Source organism: Sitophilus oryzae, unplaced genomic scaffold (assembly GCF_002938485.1).
Source record: "Sitophilus oryzae breed Bouriz unplaced genomic scaffold, Soryzae_2.0 scaffold_1633_pilon_pilon, whole genome shotgun sequence".
Lineage (NCBI taxonomy): Eukaryota > Metazoa > Arthropoda > Insecta > Coleoptera > Curculionidae > Sitophilus > Sitophilus oryzae.
Window position 1 is genome coordinate 19,242 of NW_022146318.1, and position 22,513 is coordinate 41,754.

Below are 22,513 nucleotides of genomic sequence, written 5' to 3' on the forward strand. Positions count from 1 at the left end.
TGACCGAATATTTTGCCTTCATCGACAGTATCGCCGCCCTGTCGTCGCACTTCCGAACATAGGTCTTTTCGAACACAAAATTTCCTATAAGGTGTCGCATCTGTTTAAGTTAGTTTGTGACGTTACTAAAGAAATTATTCGGAAAAATCGAAGCAAAATAAACTTCTTATCCTGTATAAGCTGGCCATTTTAGGATATAAAGTTATACGAACTTTTTCACTTATTTTTAATTGAAGATATGCTGCCGAAGTTTACGGACTACAATTCGGACCACCCTGTAATTTCCTTCGACCACACATCCACTTTACCCGACTCCTGACAGCGACCCAACTTGTATAATAGAACAGTTGATACGATCCAAACAACCTACAAGTGAAACTTGTGAACTTGATTCAAGTACATCTTTACAACCGGCCTTTGACAATTTTAATTTGTTGAGCTACCTACCGAGTGAAATGTTGTTACTTTTTTACATGAGATACTTTAAATATTCAAAGAAGCTTGTAATATTCTAGTAAAAGATGGACCAACAATAATAATTGATCATGTGTAAAACGTTTTCATGTGTGTGAACGGTTTACTAGTTTCACTTTTTCTAATTCTTTGTTGGGTGGATACGCAAATAAAACAGTTTAAAAGTTTCATATTTTCAGTATTTAGGAGCTAACATCGATAGTCATTTGGAACCAGAAAATTTTCAAAAATTGAGCAAGCGAGAAAAATCTTCGTGAGAATGAAATCATTTTTAACAAGACGAGACCTCAGTGCGGAACTCAGAATGGCCAGATGCTACGTCTTCTCTGTGTTACTCTATGGATGTGAGAGCTGGACACTGAATTCACAGACCGAAAAGAGAGTAGAGAATAGAAGCCTTCGAAATGTATACATACAGACGGATGCTGCGAATCTCATGGGCACAAAGGATCACCAACGATAAAGTGCTCCAGCGCATGCAGAAACAAAAAGAACTGAACACCATCAAGGATAGAAAAATGCAATACCTGGGTCATGTGATGAGAGGTGGTAGATGCGAAATACTGCGCCTCATAATAGAGGGCCAAGTGCAAGGGTAAAGATGAGTAGGAAGACGCCAGAACTCATGGCTAAAAGTTTTGAGGAGATGGTTTGAACGCTTGTCTGCGGAAATCTTCCAGGCTGCAGTTTGCAGAACTTCCTCAAAACTTATGTTTTCCTTAGATATACCGTGATCGAATAAAAGCAACGTCAGCGATAGCTATGAAATGAATATCGCTGTCATTTTAAATAATAAAATTACATGGAAATATCATCGATCGTCATTTTCAAGCCAACTGGACATAATATTTTTTTCGATCGTACAATACTAAAACCTACTTGTTACAGTATGAGTAATTAATTAATTGTTTACCATTAATATAAATTAAAAAGTTTCACATGTTTATCAAAACTTCCTCAAAACGTATGTTTCCATTAGGTATACTAAAAACCTACTTGTTACTGTGTGAGTAATTGCGGTAATTGTTTGTTTTACATTAATATCATTTGCACGCGTTGAGGAAGTTACGGCACTGATTCCTACCGTACGAATTTAAATATGGACACAGTCTGGATACTCTGCTTCAGTGTTAGTTCCGAACTTAACCGCGAAGAACCTGATCAAAAAATGATTGTAGGAAGGAAGACTACTTTATTTTATATCGTTTTTATAACAATTTTTGTATATGTTCGTGCAGTGGCAAAGATAAATGTAACAATGAAACGGAATGTTACAAAAAAACTAAAGAAAATTAAACGAAAAATGGGAAGATGTTAATATATATTTGGAATACAAGAAGGCTGTAATGACCGTGCCGAAAATTACAAAAGCACGAAGAAATAATCCGAGAATTCATGCTACAATTCCTGGTAAGTAAATAATGTTTTAAAACAGTTAACATAGTAGGTGTAACATTTAGGTGTGAGTTTGAAACACCCTGTAGATATGTTAAGAAAGCAATGCATTTAAAACCATTTTTATCATCTAGATGCTCCCTTTCTCGTTAGTTAGCTGTTTTTTGGAATGTTGCTTTTGGAAAGACGTACTTATTTTTTCCCGTATTAAGATATTATGTTTTCCTATTTTTTTTTTCAAAAATACAAAATCACAGACCTCATAGGTCTGTTTCTGGGGTTAAAATATACCACCTCTAAAACTATTTCCACTATAAATTTCATTTCAGTTTAAAATAGGTATTATACATGAAAAATGGAGATGCATTGTATTAAACTTATTCTTTTGTCAAACTGTTTACATAATTATAAGTATTAAATAATAATAATGTAAGCTATTAAATAATAATAAAATCGCTGGTTGTTAAAGAATAAAAATAAACAATCTGGAAAACCACACAGTCCTTTATCTTTAGCGATAACGGAGATATCCGAACATAAAAATATTTTGAAATCTACATGGTGTTCCACTTAAGCTGGATACAAACCAATATCTTGGTTGTTTGTTGAGCGATCTTTTTCATTTTTGGCAGGAGGCTGTATGGTTATAAGACGTACATTTTGCCCAGGGTAAGAAATGCGATACCTCATAGACGCACTTTTTAATGGGGTTTGATATTTTTCGAGTCAAGAGTAAACTACCCTTAGGACAGTATTTATTTCAAATCTGATAAATTATATTGAATCCTCATTACCTAAGATACTTAAGTTCTAATTTTTATAAATATTGATGCAGGGTGTGTTATTAAAATAAGACATTTTTATTTTTATTATTATTTTTTTAAGTAATTACGACGCCACTGGATAAACAACTGGTTTATTATCAATAACCAATTATAACCAATTACCAATTAATAATCGATTTAAGTTTTCAGATAGCTTCCATAATTAAGATACGATACAAAAAAGCTTTGTTTAGAGCATATTTTTTAAAGTTAATAGTGATTGTCTTAAATATCTAACTATTTGGATTTTTTTAAATATTCCTCAATAAAACGAATAAAAATCATATTTCAGATTCCATTGAAAACTGGGGTTTTAAATTATTTTGTAACTCGTTTTATTCATTTGTATTAGCAAACTTAAAAAGCAATTTTTTAAAGTAAACAAAATAAATTGAAAGTAAGTATTTAGTTTTTTTGCATCGCATCTTAATTATTATGGAAGCTATCTGAAAGCTTAAATCGATTATTAATTGATAATTACTTATAACCGGTTATTGATAATAAACCAGTTGTTAACGTCATAAGTACTTAAAAATAATTATAAAAATAAAAATGTCTTATTTTAATGACACACCCTGTATCAATATTTATAAAAGTAGAACTTAAGTATCTAGTATCTTAGGTAAGGAGGATTCAATATAATTTCAGAATTGAAATAAATACTGTCCTAAGGGTAGTTTACTCTTGACTCGAAAAATATCAAACCCCATTAAAACGTACGTCTATGAGGTATCGCATTTCTTACCCTGGGCAAAATGTACGTCTTATAGCCATACAGCCTCCTGCCAAATAAAAAGAAAGATATTGGCTAACATCCATCTTAAAGATATTGGACACCATCCATCTTAAGTGGGACACCGTGTGCTATACATGTAGGGTACTACGTTATGCTATATTAGGGTGTCCGTTATTTACATAGTTCACATTTCTCTCACGACTCTAGATTTTTAGTTTATTGTCTAAAAAAAATAACAGACCATTGTAAACCCTTAATATTCACCATAAACCTTACCCCAAAGACGATTCATTTCCTATTTAAATTACATGGGAATTTGCCACTTTTTGCAAATATTTTTTCTCTTGATCTCTCCAGCCATAATAATTACACTCTTGTACAGAATTGAATGCTCTACAAAAAGGTCTCTTACAATTTTTCGATAAACCTACTCCTTCAAAAGTTATTCACGGTTAAAGTTTATCACTCGGTAAATTCCTAAATTTTTGAACTTTTTTGACAAAATTGTGATTATTTTTGAAAAATTTAATCTAATATTTGAAAAAAAAAAACAATTTTATGATACCATGATAAAAAAAATTGATTCATGAAAAACAATTGACTGCATGACAGGTAGTTTTATTCTAACACTTATTATAGTATCAGGCAGAAAATGGTTGAAGCTATAAAAGTGAATAATGACGAAGAGTTCGATATTTCTAAAGGCTTCTTTTTTAATCAGGATGATTTTAAATGGTTTATAAACAAAAACATTTATTATTTCATGAATTCAAATTTGTTACAATTTTTACACGGTTTAATATTGATACAAGTTTTCTGCAGTTAGACAGTACTAGTTAAAGGATCCTGGATATATGAGAGGCTTAGAAATTATGAAAAATTTGAGAGTAGTTAATGATACTGCAGAAAGAGCTGTTAAATTGTCAGAAGCATACATTAATATTTTATCTAGAAGTAAAGATGAAAAACAATATGTGATTCAGATTATAAGCGAGTATAAGAAGAAATATCAAAATCCAACTAAAGAATTTTTGTTAAAGTAAATCAGCTATATTTGAATGGTTTAAACTTCATTAGACTTGAAGATCTCTTAATTCCCAACTCAGAATTGCATATTTCTACAGTAATAGATTAAATTTTTCAAAAATAATCATAATTTTGTCAAAAAAATTGAAGAATTTAGGAATTTAGCGAGTGGTTAATTTTAACCGTGAATAACTTTTGAAGGAGTAGGTTTATCGAAAATTTATAAGAGACCTTTTTTGTAGAGCGTTCAATTCTGTACAAAAGTATGTAATTGTCATAGCTGTGAGAGAACAAGATCGAGGGAAAAATAAAATTTGCAAAAAGTGGCAAATTCCTGTAGTATTTAAATGAGAAATGAATCGTCTTTGGGGCAAGGTTTATTGTGAATATTAAGGGTTTACAATGGTCTGTTATTTTTTTTTAGATAACAAACTAAAAATTTAGAGGCCGTCGTGAGAGAAATGATCAACTTTGCAAATAATGGACACTCTACTATCTACTATACATATTATGTTACTTCAAAATTTACATACTAAATCAATCAAAGTGCATAGTTCTCGGGGAGACGCTATGTTAAAGCAATTAAAAGTAAAGACAATATCTGTCCAGCGAGAGCTTTCATGACAGTTGTCTGTCATTGTTATTTGTAGGTAAATGATAGATAATATGATTCATGTAAATTTTTTTCAGAAGTTATAATGAGGAGTCCAAGTATACCTGTCAACCTAAGGGAATATGATAAAGGTAATATCATACTTGTAAAAAGTATTTAAAAAGTATTGTATGAAATGAACATGAATTAAGAGTATGAAAGTCCAGCGACTTCTTTAAATTTTTTTATTCAAAGATTCAGACAGATTTTAATTAGGAAACCGTATGAGTAGTTATTCAATAATTAATTCAGATTCATTTCCATGTCAAATTTAACGTTTTTTTTTCGATGGTATGGTATTTTGTATATTTTTTGTTTGTCGTAGGTCTTCATATAGCAGGTCCATCTACGTTTCAGGTTACTTCTGAGAACTTTCTACATGGTAGGTGTTATTTTAAAGTACAATAAGTATAATTCTGAGTAAGTATGTATCAGTAATTACTAATTACTAATTTGTAGACTTTGCACAATTCTTTCTTACTTTCATACTGATATATACAATTTTGTCGTACATTTTTTTAATTAATCAAAAAAAAAATACAAACATCCTGTAACCGTTTAAATATTATTGAATAACGCCATAAGGTCAAAATATGAAATCTCTTTCTTTTCTCTCATTAATCACTGCAAAAATTCTAAAGTGCACTGTTAATATTTAGAAATCAATATACAGGGTGGTCCCAATTGTATTCCGGAAACTTCGGGAGCATATTCTGCAGATAAAAAGAAGTAAAAAACTTTTTATAAATGTATATCCTAAAAGGCTTAGTTTCGGAGATACAGGGTGTAGAAGTTTCATTTTTATTTCGATTTTTTCCAAATAATTTCTGAAGTAAAGTCAATATTTGTATGAAAATTGGTGTCTGTTAGTTTTTTGACATGAGAAATTTGATTTTGATATCACTACGACTCCTATTTGTAGAGGGCGCCACCTACATGTGTTTTAACTGTTTTGAAGAGTAATAACTTTTTGTCCGTACCTGTATAAAAGTACGAGCAAGCCTTCTCGAGATATTTAGAATGGAAATAGTCAATACATGTCATTATTGACAAAAAATAAACATGTTGAATAGATAGTTATTTGACTAAAAAGATAAATTTGAAAAATTTTTATTTTTTTAAATTAATCATAAAATTTTCTTCGAAAATATGATGATCGATGATGGTTTGGCACAAAAACATTTCAAATTTATGATTTCCGTCTATTAACTATTTAGTCAACATGTTCAATTTATGTCAATGATGACAGGTATTGATAATTTCGATTTCAAATATCTCGAGAACTGTTACTCGTAGCGATTTTTATTAAGAGATCTTTTTTACGTTAAAAACGTCGTAAATGTATATTTTTTTACTTAGTAGTTTTATACAGATACGGACGTAAAGTTATTACTCTTCAAACCAGTTAAAAATATGTAGGTGGCGCCCTCTACAAGTAGGAGTCATATTGGCATCAAAATCGAATTTCTCATATCAAAAAACTCCCAGACACCAAATTTCATCCAAATATTGGTAACATCAGTGTTACTTCAGAAATTATTTGGAAAAAATCGAAATAAAAATGAAACTTTTACACCCTGTATCTCCGAAACTAAGCATTTTAAGACATACATAAGTTTTTGAAAAATTAAAGATATTCTTTAATAGTTTTTTAACAGTTGAAGGTATCGTTATAAAATTTTATTATAGGAGTCTGCCTAACAGAGACACTTTAAATGTAAAAAGAAGAGGTTTTAGTTTCAACCAGTGGCGTAGCTGTGATACGCATCGGGTAATATTTTCAAAAAAAATAGTAGGCCACTCATAAAAATAAAAATTTCGGAGTTTTTTTATTTATTGAGTTTATTTCCAAGAAAAAAGTCTCTTGTAATTTTCTTCTATCTAACACCATTTTGTCACAATTTAAAAATAAATATTTTTTTAATGGGAACCTTAAATATGCAAATTATTATAACTACCTTAAAACTACGAATTTTATTATTAACAATAAAAAAAATTCTAGTTTAAATTTATAATTTTTTAAAAATGTATTTAGAGCTAATAGTAAAAAGTACTAAAGTTACCCAAGATGAAGGGAGCTAACGATGCACATGTGTTTCTGCTCTCTAGTTATAATAATTCGCTGTATTTAATTTATTGCAGTATTCTCATTAAAAAATTTATTTATTTTTAAATTGTGACAAAATGGTGTTAGATAGGAGAAAGTTGCAAGAGATATTTTTTCTCGGAAATAAACCGAGTAAATAAAAAACTCCGAAATTTTAATTTTTATCAGTGGCGTACTATTTTTTTTTGAAAAAATTACCCGATGCGTATCACATCTACGCCACTGGTTGAAACTAAAACCTCTTCTTTTTACATTTAAAGTGTCTCTGTTAGGTAGATTACTATAATGAAATTTTATAACGATACCTTCCACTTTTAAAAAACTATTAAAGAATATCTTTAATTTTTCAAAAACTTTAACACTCTGTATCTTGCGTAAGAGGCATTTCCGACCCATAGTGTGCTATATCAGAATTAATAGTTCGACGTCCCCTATGATTCCTCGAAAGCATGACCGACTTACAGGAATCGCCCTGTATAAGTAGTTATCTAAATATTATATCTAAATAGGGAGGCATATAGTTTTATAGCTACATATTTTTAGCAGAATGTACAAAACAATTCAATAAAGAAAATTTAAGCATCGAGAAACAAGCTCATTGTAAGGCCAGATCCATGGTGGTCCATCTTCATACTGATGAAGGAGAGGTAAGTTTGTATAGTTTCATAAACTGGAGAATATAGAGCTCCACTAGCTCTACCCGTAGAGGCTTCACTGGTGGTTTAGCTACTTACCGTTTCCGAGAGGAAACATCTTATTTTTATTTATACCTTTTTTTCTCTAAAAATAATGGCGAAAAAATACATTTTTCCAAGAAAAGTGCTTGAAAAGACATTTTAAATGCTTTTTTAAAGAAGTTCGTAGCTCAAAAACTCGCGAAGTTATGATAAAAATAAAATGGTCTCACCTCATTATTTTGAAAAAAATAACAACAAAATCTATGACTAAAATGATAAAAATAAAAACTAAGCGTAATACATATACAGTTGGCTATATTTAGGTACTAACAAAGGGCTCTGCAAGTTCGAGCAGTTTAGAATGCCTAAATTTAGAAAAAAGTTGAAAAAAATTAAATTCTTTCTTTTTCATTTTTTAAAATTCTTTAATTTTTTTGACATATTGCAAAAACTAAGCGAGATACGTAAAAAATGCAACAGGGTAAAATTGAAGGTTCTTTTTTGCAATATTTTTGCTCTCTTTCAATTTTTGTGTAGATCTCTTCATTTCGTAGATATTACGTTTTATTAGTTTGACTTGCCTGTAAGGACCACCTTCTTTGAGCTCTAAAAAACCCTTTTTACATCTCGTAAAAATGAAGAGTTCAAGACTGTTACAGTACAGAGATTAATTTGTAGCTCGTGTAATTTCCTACAAATTTATAGTTTTTATTTTTATGATTTTAGTCATAGATTTTGTTGTTAATTTTTTCCGAAAAAATGAAGTGACCATTTTCGTTTTATATCCTCGCGAATTTGAAAACTCGAACTTAGAAAAACCTCTTAAAAAATCATCTAAAAGGTCTTTTCAAGCACTTTAAAAACCATCATATTCATTTTCTTCGAAAAATGTGTTCTTTCGCCATTATTTTACGGTAAAAGGTTACAATTTTTAGTTTTCAAAAAATAAAAGATCACCTTTACAGAGTGATAACTGGGCTATTATCACACCTACGGTAGTCAACAAAAAATGAATCGATTCGTTATTCCAAACGCTTCATTTTTACTTTACATGAGTTAAAACGGAAGGTTTTTGAAAGACAGAAAAATATGCAGTTTTTAGATGAAAAATCAACATTCTCAATCCTAAATATCTTGGAAAATATTAATTTTCTCACAAAATGTGCTTTATCCTATCCTGTTTTTTGCTTTATCCCTTTATTGATTTTTGGAATTGAAATGGGTGATTTATTTTTCACCCTCTAGAAGGGGTGGCACTCACACCCAGGGTGAAAACATACATCGCTACTCTTTTAAAAAAAACTTTTTTTTAAACTTTTGTTTCTTAAATATCTCTATTCACTGTTAAAATTTCACGTCAATCGGTGCGGGTGTCAAGAATTCAGAGGTAATACCCTATTTTTATCCTCGCTTACTGTCCTACAACTATTTAAATTATTGTGTATCTCTTCGAATTTTTTTCTTAGCTCATGATGTCATGAGGAAATCTAATAAAAAGTATTTTTTTAAGGTAAAACCCAGTGCAGTTTTAACAAAATATTGTTCAGGATCGTGTAAAATGGGACGAGTATGCAAAGCAACACAAACAGCAAATAAGACAATATCAGTTCAAATACTGTGGTACTCGGGCAAAGAGTCAATGTGCAGAACAGTTCTTATACCCGAAGACAGAAAATGTAAATGCGTGTGTTCGCAGAATAAGTCCAGTTGTACTGCACAACAAAAGTTCAATAAGAAAATTTGTCAGTGTGAATGTCAAAATCAGGTAAGTAAATAGCATCCCATCAAAAACATAGAATGTACGGCTCGCAACCCTAGATCATATATACTTACATGGATAAGTAAATCACTATGGAAACTGTCGCAAACATATCAACGACTTCCATTTATCTTCTTTTTATGTTGCACACGCGGCGCTTCTACTTTATCTTTCCTTGTCGAGGACCTAGTGTCTACGCGCCAAATTTGAACATTAATTTTAAAAATTTAATTGTAAAACGCATATATTTGAACAATAAATTGAATGTTGACTGTCACAAAGATTAAATTATATAAAAAATACATTTAGTCACTCCGTACGAATACCAATATTCTTAGGAAAACCAAACAGAAAGTATGCATGTGGTTTAATATAAATAAAAGAACAACGGAATACTTTACTTTCCTATGAAAAGATAATTCGGGGGACCTTTATATTAGAATTGTTCTTAGACAAGGAAAGAGAGGGGACAGGTAACACGGCAGCTGAAAGTGAGGCAAGTTGTCACCACGCGAAATTCTCCAATGGCGTAGCATCAGAAATTAGCTTGTACCTAGACGGTACAAAATATTTATTAAAACGTAAACTAATATATCGTTCATTTTTGAGTAATGCATATACAGTTCGTCTGCTGGATCTGTGTCTATGAAAGGAATGCGGACAAAAAACATTTAAATAAACAACAATATATTTTATACGTCGACTTGACGAGTACGTCACCGCAAATCGCTCCGCCCACTCATTTTATTGGCTACTTGCAAATTTGTCGAATTTTTATTGATGGGACGCGTCGTCCATTTTTTTACGAAAAACATGGAGAGAATATCGTTTCCCCTCTCACGGATACCCCGTAGCTACAGAACGGACAGACGTACTGTACAATTTTGTATTTTATAGTCTCACCTTTATAATATTAGAATATCTAAGTCGATAATGCAAAATTTATTTAACAGTCACAGTGGACTGATTATCAAGATAATTATTTATTTATTAACGTGTGTATAATGTATAATTAAATAAAAAATAATGTAATAACATATATTTTAAACGTGTATATACATATATACTGTATGATCGAAAAAAACGGCGTCTTGTTTGTTTGGAAATGACAATTTCACAAATGAATATTAAAAATTACATTATTCATTGAATATTGAATCCGTAAGCAAGTGTGAAGAGAATTGGCTAGATTCATTATTATACCGTTTAATCGAAAAAAATACGACGTCCAGTTCGCTTTAAATTACGATCGATGACATACCCCATATAATTCTACATATAAAATTACATAAAAACTATACAAAACGACATCGAAAAAAGACGGCGTCAGCGATGGCTATGAAATGAAGATCGCTGTCATTTTATATGTAAAATTATATGGGGAATGTCGTCGATCGTCATTTACAAGCCAACTGGACGTCGTTTTTTTTTCGACCATACAGTATAATAATGAATCTAGCCATTACCCTTCACACTTGCGTACGGAATCAATGAATAATGTAATTTTTAATATTTGTTATCTTCAATCATAAGAATATCCTATTTTTAAGAATATCCGAATTTATTCAAAAAAAAAATAAAACAATTCTAGAAGCTTCGTGTCATTTTATTTATTTTTAAATTTTGATTAATTACTCACTGAAACTATTATTATACACTTAAATTAGCAAATTTTTTGAAAGAATATTTAAAAAATATATGTATGTAGTAACAAGTAGCCCACCACAAGTTTGTCCACCCCCAACAAATCTTGGCAGGTAAATTTAAGTTTTATATAACTATACATATAGATTTTTTATCACTAGAATTTTGATTTTTTTATAGTTTACAATTATTTTACATATTTGATAACAATACTTTATACATTTTTTTACATGTAAAATATATAAAAAAATGTTTATTGCAGAAATTGTATTTCTCTGATTATAATTCCCTACGCCACTGGAGAAATCCAGGCTGAGTAGCATTATTTATAGTTTCAAACATTAATTATAATACAGGATATTGAAAATACTACTTGAAATTATTAAAAATAATTTGATTTGGATGTGGTACAAGACATATTAAAAGCATTTTACATATTTTTACTGCTATGATGAAAAAATGTACATTTTATGATCACATAACAAAAGTTGTGTATCGATTTTTACCTGTGAAATGTAATTCCAGCCACTTTTTTCTCGCTTCGGCCTTTGCAGCCATACGCTGAACATCTTACCAATGAAAAGTTGGTTTCCATAACAATGTGGTATAATTTGTACTTTCTAAACCGTATAAAATGTGATTACTTTGGAAATACGTGCAACTTTGAATGGGCATGCGCAAAGTGAGGTCCTCGAGAAAGACACACCTATTGAACGTTTCATAAGTGCAATAAAGAAGGTTTGAAAATGGCATGTCGTGAAGTTGGAGACATATTTTGTGAGAAAAAAGTTGTGAGATATTCTTCTAATTAAAGAACTTTATTCTGTAAGATTATTCTCTGTATATTATTCTTTTATAATTAGCCATACAACTAGTTGAAGCCCGGCGCATCCGCCACGACATCGACATAAGGAAAAAAATACTTTTTTTTTTAATTAAATGAAAAACAAAAAATCCGGCGACGACAGTTTTTAGAAGAGCCAATTAGCTATCTTTTAGTAAAAAAAGCAACTTTCTAGAGCAAGTCGTTACTTCAGTAGAGACGACACAGATAAACATTAGCATTTTATATATGTAGATTATGGTGTCGTGCAATTGCCAAGTAACATTCGTCAGGTCTGTCATCGGCTTAAAATTTAATTATTTCCGTTGTAATTTTATTTAGAATGAACGTCTACATTGTGAAAAGAAAGCTAACAAGACGGGTCTTCATGAATGGGATGATCAAACTTGCAGTTGCGTCTGTCGGGAAGAGAAGCCATGCTCAACCGGCACTTCTTGGGACAAAAAGATATGCGCGTAAGATAATGATAGTAATGCTTTTAAATATTATGTATCCCTTTGTTTTATGTATGTTATCTTTGTGTATTGCTTGAAAAGAATTCCAGGGTTTTTTTCCACTAGTTTTTTAGCTCCTACACCGGTTTTTTAGCTCCTAGAATAAAAAAAACCTAGGAATTTTGTTTAAGTGCAAACCTAAAGTATGTACGAGGATGTATTTAGTGAAAATATTTTAACTCTTATAGTGGTGACTGAAAAAAGTGTGAGTGGATCGGGATGATTTTTTTTAATGGGACACCCAGTATATTATTGCATTTTTGGCTTACTTTCAAATCACTTTAGATAATCTTAAGATATGTGTAAATATATTTCTATTAGTTTCAGAGATATTAATTAATAAATAAAAAAAATATATTTTTCATCCTTTCTTTAAAAAAATCTTAAAAATACAAGAACTGTCCTGAAATAAAAACTATAATAGGTATTTACTTTAGATGGTCTGCACTTACTTTGCTATAAATATGGTAATCGTAAATTATACAAGATGCACAAAATTCTAGTATTTTTCAGGCTTTCTTAAAAAAATTATTAATAATACAAGAATTGTCCTGAAATCAAAACTATATTATATATTTACTTTAAGATAGTCTATACTTACTTTGATATAAATATGGAAATCGTAAATCATACAGAATGTTCAAATTCTACGTCAAACTTTCTGAAATATAAAATCATTTTTCTTCGTTTTTTCAAATGAAACACCCTGTATATTATTTTTTCAATGGATGGAGAATTGAAAAATGAACATTTTTTGTATTTAGAGTATTTAAAAATTTTAATGGTTTGGCAGATATTCGCGGTTCTATATTTCATATGGCATTTTCCAAAGTAAATTTTTATCAAAGCCACCCAATGGTTTTTCTCTCGTATTTTACCGTTGAGAGAGCCATATGAAATTATACTTCGTGTACCTGCAATACAAAAAATGTTCATTTTTTAATTCTACATCTAATAAGAGAATAATATACAGGGTGTTCCATTTGAAAAAACGAAGAAAAATTATTTTATATTTTAGAAAGTTTGGCGTAGAATTTTGAACATCCTGTATGATTTAAGATTGCGATGTTTATAACAAAGTAAGTTTAGACCATCTAAAGTAAATAACTATTTTTTTTTGTTTTTACTCTTGGCTTTAGGTCGTTGGGGTTGCAAAGATGTTACTAGATTTTGTTTATTATTTTATTTTATGACGACGTTCCGACAGTATATGTCTTTTTCAAGCTCTTGAACGTAGATTCCTACAGAGTTAAAAATTGTTAAAACTGGGCAAAACACAATAACACATATTAAACTATTATTTTAATTGTTTTTGGACATCACACTTTAGTATAGAGCACGTATGTATTTTCTAGCAGACCATTCTATATAAAACACATTTATCATTTCAATACCCGATGTCTACTCTAACATAGTCTCTAGTAGACATCGGGTATTGAAATGATAAATGTGTTTTATACAGAACGGTCTGCTAGCAGGGGCGCCGACTGCCTGGGTGCTCGGGTGCTGAAGCACCCATGAGAGAGAAATAGTGGGTGCGGAGCACCCACGAGACAACCTCAAAACTAATCAGTTAAGCAACTTAAGACACTTGCATCCCATCCAGAACAAGGCGAGACGTCGCCGTCGCTCAAAAAAATCCTTTGGTCCCCCTATGGTGCATGATGCGCATTATACTGTGGTAGTTTTTCAAAGATATCAATTTCAGTAGTTCTAAGGAAGTTTCCTCGTTCATTCTTAGGTAGTTAAACCAATCCTGTTTTTCACTATAAAATCAGCATGCAAATTGACATGGCAATAATTATATCCTTTAAGTAGCCAATATTGGGCCCATTTATTTACATTAATTAACCGTTGTTTTTCCGCTTTTTCCTTATTGCACAAGCGAACAAAATCCAAAACAGAACTGTATTTCAGGAGGTCATTTCCACTTAGAAAAGAGTGCCGAAGTGAGTGCATCACTCAGTTCATTATAGATAAAACTGTACAGGGTGAGTCAACGATAAAGTCCATTATCTCATTTGTTTCAAGATTTACAAAAAAAAATTATATAAAATTATAGGGATGGTTAAGATACACATTTTAAAATTATTATAGAATATACAAGGTGTTTCAAAAAAATGTGGCGGCTATAACATATGTTTTTTTAAACGCAACACCCTATTTTTTATTTTATTTTTAGATTCTGCGTAAAATTCCTTAACTTTTTTGTATATAATGTTATATATCTAAAATTAATAGTTTCTGTAATATGTCAATTTATTTAAACAAATGTTAAATTGCAGTGTGGTAAAAAATTTTCAGTGGTGTCATTGTTTCTGAAGTTGGAGTACCAAAATTTGGTAGGAGAGTTTTATAGAGATGAAAAAAAAAGATATATGTAAAGATATTTTAGTTAAATGATACAGGGTGTTCAAAATATATTTATGAATTTCAACTACTTAAAATTAAAAAATCTCAATTTTTTTAAATGGGACACCCTATGTATTATCATTTTTTCTGATAGATTTTACAAAACTCTTCAACTTTTATTAAGTATGTCATATCCCTAATTTTAATAGTTTGCGATTTATTCCCATTTTTTCTATTTTTGCCCATAATTTTAATACAAGTACCCTATAAAATCATAGTTACCATGACAAAACGAAACTATTTATTACTTACCTTTAACAAGTAGTTTCATAGTTAGTTACAGTTGCTGGTTTTAGTTAAAATTAATTAACTTTACTCAAATAAACTAAATCGCAGTAGTGAATTTTTTGGTGTATTTCTATATTATGAAAGATGACACTTGGAATTATATGGAGGCCAATATTACTACTGCCGTGAAACCGTCCCATTACACATTGAATATGTTTTCTAGATATATATCTATCCTTATAGTACTTAGTAAAGTACTATATAATATATAGTACTGAACCAAAAAATGTGGTTTTCTAAGCTTGTCCGTGTATATCAATTACATTGACTAATTCATTTCAAGAAAATCTGTAACTATTATCTCTACCATTTATACTTATTACAACAAATTAAACTAAAATTCAGATTTTGTTCTTAACTTGCTTAACAGACATGAAAATGTGATAATTATTACTTTTTGTCATGGTAACTATGATGTTATAGCGCAATTGTATTAAAAATATGGGTAAAAATAGAAAAAATTGGAATAACTCACCCAAACTAATAAAAAATAGGTATATGACATTCTTAATAAAAGTTGAAGAGTTTGGTAAAATCTATCAGAAAAAATGATAATATATAGGGTGTACCATTTAAAAAAAATTGAAATTCCTTAATTTTAAGTAGTTGAAATTCCTAAATATATTTTGAACACCCTGTAAAATCTAACTAAAATATCTTTACATAGGTCTTTTCTATATCTCTATAAAATTCTCCTACCAAATTTTAGTTGTCCAACTTCAGAATCAATGCCATCATTGACAATTTTTTAACCCACTGCAATCTAACATTTGTTTAAACAAATTTAAATATAACAAAAACTATTAATTTTAGGTATATAACATTATATATAAAAAAGTTATGGAATTTTTCGCAGAATCTAAAAGTAAAATAAAAAATAGGGTGTTGCATTTAAAAAAACATATGTTTTAGTCGCCACACTTTTTTGAAGCACGCTGTACACTGTATAATAATTTTAAAATGTGTATCTTAACCATCTCTATAACTTTTATATTTAATATTTTTTGTAAACCTTAAAACAAATGAGATAATGGACCTTACTCTATCGTTGACTCACCCTGTACTATAAAATTGCATGTGTGTGCGACAGACTGTAATACAGGTTAAACTGCGCAGGCTGGCCTGCACTCTTTATACATTAATACAAGGTGAGTCTTAAATAAGTGCAAATATTTTTATGGATGGTATATTTCGACCCCAGAAACATGTATATCATTTTTTTTCGTGAATTTTTTTTTGGAAAATTTGGTATTTTTTGAAAAAAAAATGTATTTTTTTTTATTTTTAGTTAAAAATATATTATCTTGTTATTATGGCCAGATAGGTAGTGGATTATACAGGGTGGGTCAATGGAAATTTTCCACCCCAATTTTTCTCGTTTAAAATTAAAATTTGGATAAACGCTCGGACACGTCGATTTAGTTTTCGAGGGGGAAAAGAAAATATCATAAAATCACTTTCACACCTATAACCCCCAAGACGGGGGCGGCGCCACCCCTAAATTCTTAAATGGAAAGGGGAGCCGAGTGATACCTCATGTGAAAGGTCTTTCAATTCCCTTTTTAATGATGATATCATGTACTTTCGTTCAGTAGTTTTAGAGATTTATTGATTTAAAGTAGATTTTAATTTATCAGCGAAGTGGTGAAAAAATCGGTTTTTATTTCTTTTCTCTCTCTGTTTGTGTTTTTTTGGCAAACTATGTATACTAAAAATTTTAACTAATCAATCTGCATCGATCCACGCCCAAAAATCTTTCAATTCGGAATAAGTGAAAAATGCTCAATTTTGGACGGGAAAGTTTTTAGAAATTTTAAAAAATAAAAAAAAAATTAAGCTTTTTTATTTAAAAGCTTAAGTTTTAGTATACAGGGTGGCGCCTCTCATACTCCGCGGAAGCGCCAAGGAGAACGGTAGTTTATATCGAAATGAAATGTTGGCAGCATATGTAGGTTAACTGAAAGCATTTTATAAAAATATGTAGAATTATACAGGGTGTCCCCAAAAAAGTTACACATCAAAGTTGTGTTTTTTCTAATGGAATACCCTATATATTAATTGATTTTTGGATTCTAGGAAAAAAATAAAAGTGAGTTTTATTAAAGAAGCATATACCTAAAATCTGAGGATTTCGACATATTTTACATTTTGTGAAAATGAACAGTAAATTTTAAATTTCGATAATAGCTACCTAAATTTTAGTTGACTTTGTATAGCCTGATATTTAATTACAGTAACCATTGTATGTTAAACCAAATTGAAATTTTACCCGAAAAGTTATACAGGGCGAGACAAAATTAATATGGAACATTAGTCACTTTTAAAACAAGTTACTCCTTTATTTTAAATGGAACACCCAGTATATTTTTCCGGTGTTAAATGGGGAATTTATATATCTTCAAAATATTATTAAGGTTGGCTACCCCTCAGACAAAGATTTTCCCAGATATTTTAATTTTTATGGTTTTGCGTCAGTAAATCTTTATTATTTGAAAAAATCTAGGTGGCTATATGATATACCTTTTGTTATTTTAACAAAAATTAAAGATTGTAGAGTAAAATACTCAAGGGTAATAAAAAGATACACGTTCGAAACATATTTTAATTATTACAGAATTAAAACTAGATAAAAAACCTATAACTATGCGACAAAAATTAGCTGGATGAAATCAAAAGCTCAAAATGCTTCCTTTCCTGTTAACTGCATAAAATGATTGTCTTTTCAAAAGGATCTTTTCATTTTAAAAGGCATATGTGGAGTTCTACCTCGAAAAGCAGCTACAATAATTTCTTTCATATTGTCGACACTAGTTGGTCGATTTTTTTAAACACTATCTTTAATATATCCCCATTAAAAAAAACCAGACTAGATAAAATAAGGAGCATTTAAGTATTCTATTAATTGGTGAATGCACATTGCATTCCCAACTAATCAAGAATCAAAGAATCATATCAATTCTCTCTGATGTAGGATAAGTTTGCATTTTCGGCAAATTTCTGAGAATTTTTGTTTTTGTTTTAAATGACACAAAATAATAACTAGTTGTTAAATTTGGACTAATTAGATTAGCTATGTTGAAGTAACGTCAAACATATCACAGCCACCTAGATTTTATCATGCAAATAATATAGATCTACTCAGACGAACTCATGTAAATGAAAATATCTAGGAAAATATTTGTTTGAGGGGTAGGCAACCTTAATAGTATTTTGTAGAGACATGGATTCTCCATTGAATATCGGAATAATATACTGGATGTTTTCTTTAAAGTAAGAGAGTAAAACATGCTTTTAAAGGTGACCAATGTTCAATATTAATTTTGTGTCACCCTGTATGACTTTTTGATTCAAGTTTTAATTTGATTTAAAGTACAATAGTTTATTTAACTACATGTTAGGTTATACCGGGTAAATTCCAATTTAGGTAGCTTTTATTGTAATTTAAAAATTGTTCTTTATTTCTAGAAAATGTTAAATATGTCAAAAACCTTACATTTTAGTTATATACTTCTCTTATAAAACTCACCTTTATTTTTCTCCCAGAATCCGAAAATCAATTAATATATAGGGTGTTCCATTACAAAAAACACAACTTTGATATGTAACTTTTTTGGGAACACCCTGTACAACTCTCTATATTTTTAAAAAGTGCTCTGAATTAACCTACATACGCTCACAAAATTTTATTTCAATACAAACTGTCGTTCTCTTTGGAGCCTCTGCGGCGTATGAGAGGTGCCACCCTGTACATAGTTTGCCAAAAAAATACATACAGAGAGAGAAAAAAAATAAACACCGTTTTTTTCACCACTTAGCTGATAAATCCTACTTTAAATCAATAAATCTCTAAAACTACTGAACGAAAGTACATAATATCTGATATCATTAGAAAGGGAATTGAAAGACCTTTCACATGAGGTATCACTCGGCCCCCCTTTCCGTTTAAGAATTTAGGGGTGGCGCCGCCCCCGCCTTGAGAGTTATAGGTGTGTAAGTGATTTTATGATATTTTCTTTTCCCCCTCGAAAACTAAATCGACGTGTCCGAGCATTTTTCCAAATTTTAATTTTAAACGAGAAAAATTGGGGTGGAAAGTTTCCATTGGCCCACCCTGTATTTACAAAAAAGAAAACCCCAAAAAAAAACAGTGGTTCTCAAATCATGAGCATAAAATATAATATATAAATATATGTATTTTTTTTATTTTTAGTAAGAAAAATAACTCATTTATATTGGGCTTATTTGAAAAATGATAAAGAAAAAATCTTTTATCGAGATCTACCAGCCCTGAAAATATTTGTACTTTACCCTGTATATTAATTATTAGACTCATCCTGTAAACTAATTATAATCATTCTAAATTGAAAGTGAATTGTAAACTACTTAGGAACGCCAAATAAATTTTTGGCGTTCCAAACTGGCTTCACAGAATACAGTATCTGTCTGTTTCACTGCCTGTTCCCTTACACGATTGGAATGGATAGAATTAATATTTTCACAAATTGGTATCTGCACTAAAAAAAATATTTCTGCATAACACAAATTATACTCAATAGAATTGTCAAATTGATATGGTATTCCTCCTATGGTATATTTGTTATGTATGTTACATATGTAAAAAAATGTAATAAATACAACAAATGAAACAATCTGGAAATTTGTTAGATTTACATGAGCACCCACGAGGTTTCATAAAAGTCGGCGCCCCTGTCTGCTAGAAAATACATACGTGCTCTATACTAAAGTGTGATGTCCAAAAACAATTAAAATAATAGTTTAATATGTGTTATTGTGTTTTGTCCAATTTTAACAAATTTTAACTCTGTAGGAATCTACGTTCAAGAGGCTTGAAAAAGACATATACTGTCGGAACGTCGCGTCGTCATAAAATAAAATAATGAACAAAATCTAGTAACATCTTTGCAACCCCAACGACCTAAAGCCAAGAGTAAAAACAAAAAATATATAGTATACAAGTCAAGAAACGAAACAAAAAAAAGTAAATACCTGATATAGTTTTGATTTTAGGACAGTTATTGTATTTATAATAATGTTTTAAGTGAAGTTGAGAAATATATGTTTTTTATTTATTTATTAATATCTCTAAAACTATCGAAATATATTTAACTACGTCTTAAGATTATGTAAAGTGGTGAACGGAAGCCAAAAATGCAATAATATACAGGATATTCCATTTAAAAATAATAATTCCTATCCACCCACACTTTTTTGAGCCACCCTATATAAGTTAAAATATTTTCCTGAAATGCATCCTCATGCATACTTTAAATTTATACATAAACAAAATTCCCAATTTTTTTTATTCTAGGAGCTACAGCTACAGATGCCCAACGCACTATTGCCGTACCCTGTATATAAACCTTTATTATAATTATTTTTTCTTTTAGGTGTTCTAAGCGTGGGTCATAAAAAATCCGAAACTCCAAAAGAACATTTACAACAAAGCAACTGTAACTTATTACCAAAGAAAGAAAAGTTATTTCTTATAAGCAAATGTTACTACTAAATAAAGTATTCATGCGTATTTTGTTATGTATAAATGTATTCCCATGTAACACTTTTTTATATTTTGTTATTAAATAAATGTGCTTTTCTACATTGTTTCTCTATAGTAATTAATACAAAAAATGACAAAACCCTTCACGTTTGTTAATGTCCTAAAAACTATTAACAAAACTTTAAAAGACTTAAAAGCAACTCACTTTTTGACCCTTTATTGCACACCATAAACTAAGTTTATAGGCCTAAATTCAAGATTGATGGGAATCCGAATTTAAGGACCTTATAAAACAAGGCTATTTTTTCCTTTGATGACCGTATAAGTTAAAGTTTATACCGTAGTTTGTTTCTAGTTCTTTTTTCCCCTTTTTAATGTTTTGACATAAAATGTTTTATGAAAGTTTCGAATCGAAAAATCACATTAAAATGTGTCGTTATAGGTATTTTAGATCTAAAATTAATAGATTTTTTATTGTTTTGTTTCGAAGGTTTTGTTGTTATTGTAGGTGTCCTAATCGGATCCTTCTTCTGGTTATAATATAAATGTATTTTTTTTAATATATATTTGTATAACAAAGTTTATGTTAAGTACGTGTGCTATAAGTACCTATATCTTTATATGGGTACTTATAGTTCTACAACTATACTCTAGACACCATTTATTTTGCCGCCCCCTTCAACTAATAAAAATTCACGCAAAATATGTCATACCTAATAGTGTCAACAAACATTGAGTTTTAAAAAAAGATGAAGATTTTTTAAAAAAAAATGACATGGAATAACTGTAAAGGAAATTCAAAAAGCCCCATTTACTAAAATATATTACCAGGGGCGGCTCGTAGCACTGGAAGATGGTGAGGCACATTAGAAGAGAATTTTTATTAGTATGTATATAGGGTGGCCATTAGTACGAGGAAGTACAATATCGTCGTAGTTGGCAAATATATGAAATAACAGTTCTATATAAAAAAGTGCATATCCTAAAAAAATATTTTCTTTAAAATTGCAATCGCATTACCACTTTTCTCTACAGAATTGGGTTCAGCATAAAATTCTGCATACATCACACTATTGATTTATTTGAAGCACTATATATGCGGGATTTCCATGATAGGTAATTCATATTTGAAAAATTTAATTTTTTAAAAAGTGGTAAAAATCTAGAGTGAATCACTATATTATATATTGTTATATAGTATTATATTATTATATATTATATATATTATATATTATTATATTATTCAATACACACTGTAAATTATTTTTAGTGTGTTAGATATCCACAGACTTAAAAAGCGCACATTTTGTATTTAAAATATTTCTAAATTTTTGGCAGTAGCGGAAAATTTTTTAGCAGTTGCGGCTATTGCAACAGTAAATTTTTATCAAAGCGACCTCAGGATATTTTGTCTTATATTTTACTCTGTATGAAAAAATTTTGTTTTCTACATCCTATAAAAATAAAACAAAATGAAATCTGTAACAGGTTGCTTTACTTTTTGACTATAATACACAATTTATCTAGAAATGATTCGAAAAACTTTACCTGGGGAAGTCCTCTGATGATGCATGGTCCCTCTAAATCATCATATCAATCAACAAGTCCAAGTCACTGCCCACTTTTTAGGTATTTACTTAATAATAGTATAATCTTAATACGT

At 29.9% G+C, this 22,513-nt stretch overlaps 1 protein-coding gene across 2 annotated transcripts; it reads left to right on the plus strand.

Annotated features, from left to right (window-relative positions):
- Window positions 1–1,777: 1,777 nt before the first annotated feature.
- On the plus strand, window positions 1,778–20,946 carry LOC115880563 (balbiani ring protein 3-like). 2 transcript variants are annotated; one of them, XM_030897793.1, is made up of 7 exons: window positions 1,778–1,884; window positions 5,146–5,199; window positions 5,433–5,489; window positions 7,758–7,861; window positions 9,402–9,656; window positions 12,460–12,593; window positions 20,741–20,946. In XM_030897793.1, exons 1-7 carry the CDS (start codon window positions 1,821–1,823, stop codon window positions 20,760–20,762), a joined length of 690 nt encoding a protein of 229 aa, XP_030753653.1. In that variant the 5' UTR covers window positions 1,778–1,820; the 3' UTR covers window positions 20,763–20,946. The 2 variants fall into 2 exon arrangements, with proteins under 2 accessions (XP_030753653.1, XP_030753654.1); XM_030897794.1 differs by having other exon boundaries at window positions 7,761–7,861.
- The last annotated feature ends 1,567 nt before the right edge of the window (window positions 20,947–22,513 follow it).

Coding starts and splice junctions, on each gene's coding strand:
- LOC115880563 (XM_030897793.1), top strand. CDS start 1,821: ATGACCGTGCCGAAAATTACAAAAGCACGAAGAAATAATCCGAGAATT. Junction 5,200..5,432: donor CCTAAGGGAATATGATAAAG/GTAATATCATAC, acceptor TGTTTGTCGTAG/GTCTTCATATAGCAGGTCCA. Junction 9,657..12,459: donor AGTGTGAATGTCAAAATCAG/GTAAGTAAATAG, acceptor AATTTTATTTAG/AATGAACGTCTACATTGTGA.